General features: G+C 58.5%; 1 protein-coding gene across 1 annotated transcript; it reads left to right on the plus strand.

Moving 5' to 3' along the window:
* Window positions 1-5: 5 nt before the first annotated feature.
* LOC104267159 (cytokine receptor common subunit gamma-like) lies at window positions 6-3753 on the plus strand. Its single transcript, XM_009876138.1, has 8 exons — window positions 6-87; window positions 1658-1748; window positions 1985-2169; window positions 2328-2470; window positions 2579-2741; window positions 3185-3290; window positions 3361-3445; window positions 3550-3753. The coding sequence occupies exons 1-8, from the start codon at window positions 6-8 to the stop codon at window positions 3751-3753; spliced, it is 1059 nt and encodes a 352-aa protein (XP_009874440.1).
* Window positions 3754-5947: the final 2194 nt, after the last annotated feature.

A 5947-nucleotide genomic window follows, 5' to 3' on the forward strand; every position in this document is an offset into this window, starting at 1 on the left:
CCACTATGGCGTTGCCCAGTGCTTTCATCATGCCCATCCTCCTCTGCAGCCTGGGCCCCTACCTTGCTGCTGCCCACAGCCCCCCAGGTAAGGGGACACATGGGCCCTGGGCGGGGGGGATACTGAGGAATGTGGTGGGGCTGAGGGATGTCGCTCCCTGGTGATGGAGGGTGAGGAGGACAGGAGGCTGTGTGGGCCAGCAAGCTGTTGGAGCATATATCAGAGACCACATGACCCCCAAATGTGCCCCAGGACCCCCAACACCTGCATGGCCCCTTGCAGTTGGGCTGCTAGGAGAGCCAGTCTGTGATAGGGAGCCCTGTTGGATGTCTTTGCTCCTGCCCCAGCACTGGAGCATCACTGGCACCACCAGCCCCATGGCTACCAGCCCTGTGACTCTCCTGGCCACTGCTCTCTCTACAGCCCTGCAAGCAGCACTGCCAGGAGCAGGCCATGGAGATCTTCTGTGGCAGGCCAGGCAGGGGGCAGCAGCAGGATGCAGTGTGCAGATCCCATCTGCCCTGTTCTGAGGCTGGGCAGAGAGCAGAAACAGGACATGATACGCAGATCCTGTCAGCCCAGGAAAGCCCAACTCTGGCTTTCTCCTGCTCCTGCTGGGGATGAGTCCAAAGCTAGGCCTATGGGTTTGGATCTTGGAAGGGATCAGGTGTCCCATTGCCTGATTTTTAGGGGGGAAAAAATCCCATTTTCTGGGAGCCTCCAGAACAGTTGTCAGCCACCAGCAAGGGCTCTGCAAGGCACATCAATCCATCAGATCAGCAAGCTGCGCCAGCAGCTGCCAGAGTGGAGTGCAATACCCAGTGTGGGGACTAGCACCACTCGGTGGCCCTGCAGCCCCCAGCCAGCCCAGGATGTGGCCCTCGGCTGCATGGGCAGGACCACAGCTGGCACAGTGTGGTGGAAGAAGGGAGTGGGAGGAACTAGTGTCAGTGCCTGGAGTGGTTGCTCAGCCTCCCGGGGCTCAGCGATGTTTTCTGCAGAGATCAAACTGCAGGGGTTCAGCCCCTGGTCCCATGGCAGAGGGGCTGCAGTGAGGAGCAAAGCCCAGCATAGCCCCCATCACTCAGACAAAGGGATGCGTGGGCACCTGGAAGGACCCAAAAGGGTAAGAGTGAGATTAATTTAGCCAGAACAGAGACATCAGGCACAAATCCTGAAAAAAACCTCCAATTTTCTCACAGGACAAACAACTTGGGTTGACAGGGAGGGGTTTCCATCCGGTCCCACAGTGCCAGAAGATGCAAACAGCAGCTGCCGGGTGACTAAGGGGAGCGAATGGAAGAATTAGGGTGAAACACCACATCCACAGCATGAAGAGCCAAAAGCACAGATGCGGGGCGGAATATGTGCTTGGCCATCAGTCCCTCAGAGGAAGACATGGGGGTGCTAGTAGCCAAGGCAGCATGGGCACAGAATGTGTGAATGGGGTGGTAGGGGCTTGGCATTGCAGGCAGACTGCACTGCATCTCTGCACTACAGCTCTGCTGGGAAGAGCTGGGCTTGTCTGGCACACATGGAAGAAGACTGATGGGGATGTGCAGGGACCCCTGGCATGTGCCCTGTCTCTGTGGTGCACCTCTGGGCCCTGGCACAGCCATCCACCACCATGGTGCACAGTGGTGTCTGTTCCTTGCAGAGGTGGACTGCGTCCTCTTCAACGAGGAGTACATGACCTGCACGTGGGGTACCAGAGAGACGCTTACAGCCAACTACTCCCTCTACTACTGGTAGGTGCCCCTGACTCACAGCCAGCTCTGCAGAAGGGTGTCCAGCAATCTCTATATGGGAGGCTCCTGCCAGTATTGCTGGTCCCAGCAACAGCCACCTTCTCTTCCCCAAGCCCAGGATGGGGGAGACTCTGTCTCTGGGGCACGTGACATAGGATGTGCTGGGGAGAGAGGTCCCTCACTGGGACTGGGGGGTTCATGGTCTTGGAGAGTCCTGGTAACTCACTGTGGCACAGGTATGAAAACAGATCCCCTGTGACAGAATGCAAGCACTACCTGCAGGACCAGGGCATCAGCTTTGGGTGCCACTTCAGCCAGACTGAGATCATCCAGTTCCAGCCTTTCCATGTTCTCATTAATGCCAGCCTTGGTGGAAGGACCCTGGACATCACCAACAAGAGCATGGAGCTGCAGGACCGGGGTACAGACTGGTTGGGGTCACCCCCTCTCCTCAGTGGGGCTGCTGTGAGGCAGAAGTGGGGCTGTGGGTCCCCAGGGCTGACCCATTACATCCCGTCTGGTGGCAGGGCCACCAAGACATGGGGACGGTACTTACTGGGCATCATTTGTGCCCTACAGTGAAACCGGAAGCACCTGTCAACCTGACCATTCGAAACATGAGCAGCAACCAGCTGCAGCTGAGCTGGACCTCCCCTTACCCCAAAGCCCATTGCCTGGAGCACACTGTCAAGTACAAGAGCAACAAGGACACCAGCTGGACGGTGAGAGCTCCCAAATACAGCACCCTCGTGGTTATGCCTGGAAACGAGCTGTGCGCCAGCCTCCATGGGTGTGCTGGCCCTCATCGTGTGGCCCATGTCTCTTTGCAGGAGCACTCAGTGCAAGGAGATGTCTTCTCGTTCCCCAGTGTGGACTACGAGAAGTACTACACCTTCTATGTGCGCAGCAAGATTAACAAATATTGTGGTACCACTCAGCTCTGGAGTGAGTGGAGCATCCCCGTGGTCTGGGGCAGCAACTCCACCAGCAAAGGTAGGTCGTCGGGGCTGTGGCTGTGGCATGGTGGGGATCAGCAGGTAAGGAATGAAAAAGTATGTGGAAAACTGGCCTGAGGCAGCAGCTGTAGGAGTGTGACCCATCTGGGCACCTGGGGTGCAGGCAGCAGCATCAGCCCCTGCATCCTTGGCACTTCTGGAAGACAAACACTCCCTGCCAATGGGACCTGCTGACTTTTGTTAGAGGTTTCTTAGCCCTGGAGGGCTGCTCTGGCATGGCTGGTCCAGGACAGGGTCACTAGGGACAGTTGTGGTGACAGTGAAGCAGTGCTTGGGGACAGGCCCCTTCTCCATCCTCAGTTCCCTGCTAAGGCCTGCCATGGACAATGCCATGGCCACCCACAAAGGGCCACCAGCATGCCCACCCCATAGCCATGGTGGTACATTGGCTGGGGTCCATGTCACCCCGACTCTTTCCAGGTGCAGTGGAGGAGCAGCTGCACTGGTTCTGGATCCACACAGTCTTGATCCCCATCGCCACTTGCCTGATCTTGCTGGTCTTTGTTCTGCTGGTGCGCATGGAAAGGTGAGCATGGGGGCTAGTAGTGGGCAGCAGCACTGGGGCCCTTCCCCTCTGACAGGTCTCTCCTGTGCAGGGTGTGGATCATCCTCATGCCCCAAATTCCCAACCCCAGCAAGAACTTTGATGAGCTCTTCATCACCCATAACGGCAACTTCCAGGTAAGGTGACTGTGGGCAGCTATGCTGGGGGTTCACTCCATGCCTTGCAAGCTTGGGGCTGGATTCAGTGACAGCTCCTCTTAACCTCTCTTTGCACCCTGGAGGAATGGGCTGGAGTTCCCAAAGACATCATGGAGAGCTTCAAGCCCAACTATAGTGAGAACGTCTGCTATGTGAGCGAGCTGTCACCCAAGGACAGCTACGAGTCTCTTTGGGAGAGCAGCAACCACCCGCCACCTTTGATGCCCACGGCCCCAGCCGACTTTTGTGAGCGCAGCCCCTACAAGAACAGCTATGTGGGATTGTGACACGCTCCTGCAACCCCGTATCCTGCATGCTCTGCACCCCCACTGCCTAAAAGCCCACCATTCCCTGGGCCTCGTTCTCTGCTCCCACCCTGTCTCTGCCAAATGTCCAGGACCCCCAGCCCTACTTCCTGCCACAGCCATACTCAGCCCCCTGCAACATGGCTGCACTGCACTGCACTGCAGGGTGCTGGGTGTGCTGGGTGGTGCAGTGAACAGTGCATAGAGTGCAGTGTGTAGCACACCGAGTGCACAATTTGTTGCATGCATGTGATGCATTGGGTGCACTGGGTTCAGCTCTGTTAGTGTTGCAGCACCATGGGCGCCCTGCAGGGTGTGCTGGCACCTGTCCTGTCCTTGGAGTGTCCATAAACTTGCTTTTTGTATTTCATCCGTGGCTATGTGGTTGTTCCTGTGTCCTGCCTGGGCGAGCTCTCACACCAAGCCACCGCATCACCCCTAGCCCCAAGCGTTGCTATCCGCGGGACACTGGGCAAACCAGTTGTTCTCCCTGGGCCGCACCACATTTTCCTCCACAGTAAGGAGATGCAGTGCTGGGGCTCAGCCCGGCTTGCTCAGTGGGCTCTGAGGGACTCCCTGGCAGAGTCCCATGCCACGTCCATCCCTGACCTCACAAACATTGCGGGGGATCCAGCCCCGCTGCCCCAGGCTCTCTGTGGCAACATGTTTGTCCGCATCAAGTATGGGGGTGAAATGCCCTCCTGACCACCCTGCTCCCCGGGCATGCTAGGGAAGTGCCATGGCCTCGCCTCTGGGCTCTGTGGCTGCTGCCAGGGAAGCCTGCTGCCCTCAGCCACTGCTGGTCTCCCTGCAGATGACCAGAGCTTTCTGGCCAATACCAATTGTCCTGCAGCTGCTCTCCTACTTGAGGAGGATGGCAGGGGTCCTTGACACTGCTGAGCGAAAGCTATGGGGCTGCAGCTCCACCCCTCACCTTGACGGCAGCACCAGTGCTTGGTTTGCCACAATGGCTCCCCAAGGCATGGATGCAGCAGTGAGGTAGGGGGTCCCCAGCTCAGCACACTGGCAGCCCACAAGCTGCTCACCCACTTCTCCAGCAGTCATTGACCTGTATGAGAAGTTGGGCACCCCTAAGCTGCTGTTCCAGGTGACCAGGCACAGCAAGAAGGCCAGCGAGTTCCTGCAGGCATGCAGCATCTACTGTGTGTGCAGGGTGGAATCTAGAATACCTAGTAGGTGTCCAGGCAAGTGGAGCCCCCCCGGTCCCTGGGGGTCCCAGCACTGCACAGGGCAGTGAGGCACAGCAGGCAGGAGTGACTGCGGGGCCATCCCACAGGGACTGAAAACGAGCCTGTATGCTGGTCCTTCATAGCCCTCCTGGAGCACCCCAGCCTAGCGCTGACAGGTGGGCAAAGGAAGAGGGATGGGGAGCAGTCAGGCAGGTGGGCAGAGATCTGGAGGCCCAGCCCTGGAGCCAGGGGCTGCTGTGGAGCTCTAGCCTCAACTCTGGTGGCAGATACCCTGCTGCTGCAGGGTGAATACCTGCACAGGAGGCAGACCAGTGCCTGGAAGATGCCAGAGGAGAGGATGCCCAGCATGGAGACACTGCCCTCCATGGTGCAAGGCAGTGGTAAGGGGTTGCTAGTGGTCCCTAGGGTGGCTAGTAGGGCCTTCCCCACCTTCACCAGGGCCTCCTCTGCCCTGGGGCAGGAGGACAGTGTCAACCACAGGCCAGCCCTGGCCAGGGGACTTTCTGACCTGTGTGGCCTCTAGCACTTCATGGGCACATGGCTCATTGCAGGAGCTGCCCTGTACCCATGCATGCTGTGCCCATACCCTGTCCACCTTCTGCCCCACTGTCTTGTCCCCACATCTGCTGTTCCTCATGCCCAATTGCCCCATCCCCATGCTTGTGGTCCCCACACCTCATCACCCCCATGCCCTGCTGTCTGATTGCCATGCCTGCTGGCTCCACATGTCTTCACCATTATGGGTCACTTCTCTGCCCCCATGCCTGCTGTCCCCACGTCCCAGCACTCTCGAGGTCCAATGCTCTGCCCTATCACCTCTGTCACCACATCCTCGTGCCCTATTGTCCTCATGCCCCTCAACCATCCTTGCTGCAATCCCCAGCGTCACGCCTCTCTGCTTAGGGGAAGGCGTTGGGGTGAGGCCCAGGCAGAGTGGTGACAGAGGGGACTCAACGCAAGGCAGT

This window comes from Apaloderma vittatum, unplaced genomic scaffold (genome assembly GCF_000703405.1).
Source record: "Apaloderma vittatum isolate BGI_N311 unplaced genomic scaffold, ASM70340v1 scaffold34519, whole genome shotgun sequence".
In the NCBI taxonomy this organism is placed as follows: domain Eukaryota; kingdom Metazoa; phylum Chordata; class Aves; order Trogoniformes; family Trogonidae; genus Apaloderma; species Apaloderma vittatum.

Excerpts from the sequence above, each read along its gene's own strand:
- LOC104267159 (XM_009876138.1), top strand. The coding sequence starts at position 6 with ATGGCGTTGCCCAGTGCTTTCATCATGCCCATCCTCCTCTGCAGCCTG. Across the intron at positions 88-1,657 it reads TGCTGCCCACAGCCCCCCAG|AGGTGGACTGCGTCCTCTTC; the intron begins GTAAGGGGACAC and ends TGTTCCTTGCAG. Across the intron at positions 2,170-2,327 it reads CATGGAGCTGCAGGACCGGG|TGAAACCGGAAGCACCTGTC; the intron begins GTACAGACTGGT and ends TGTGCCCTACAG.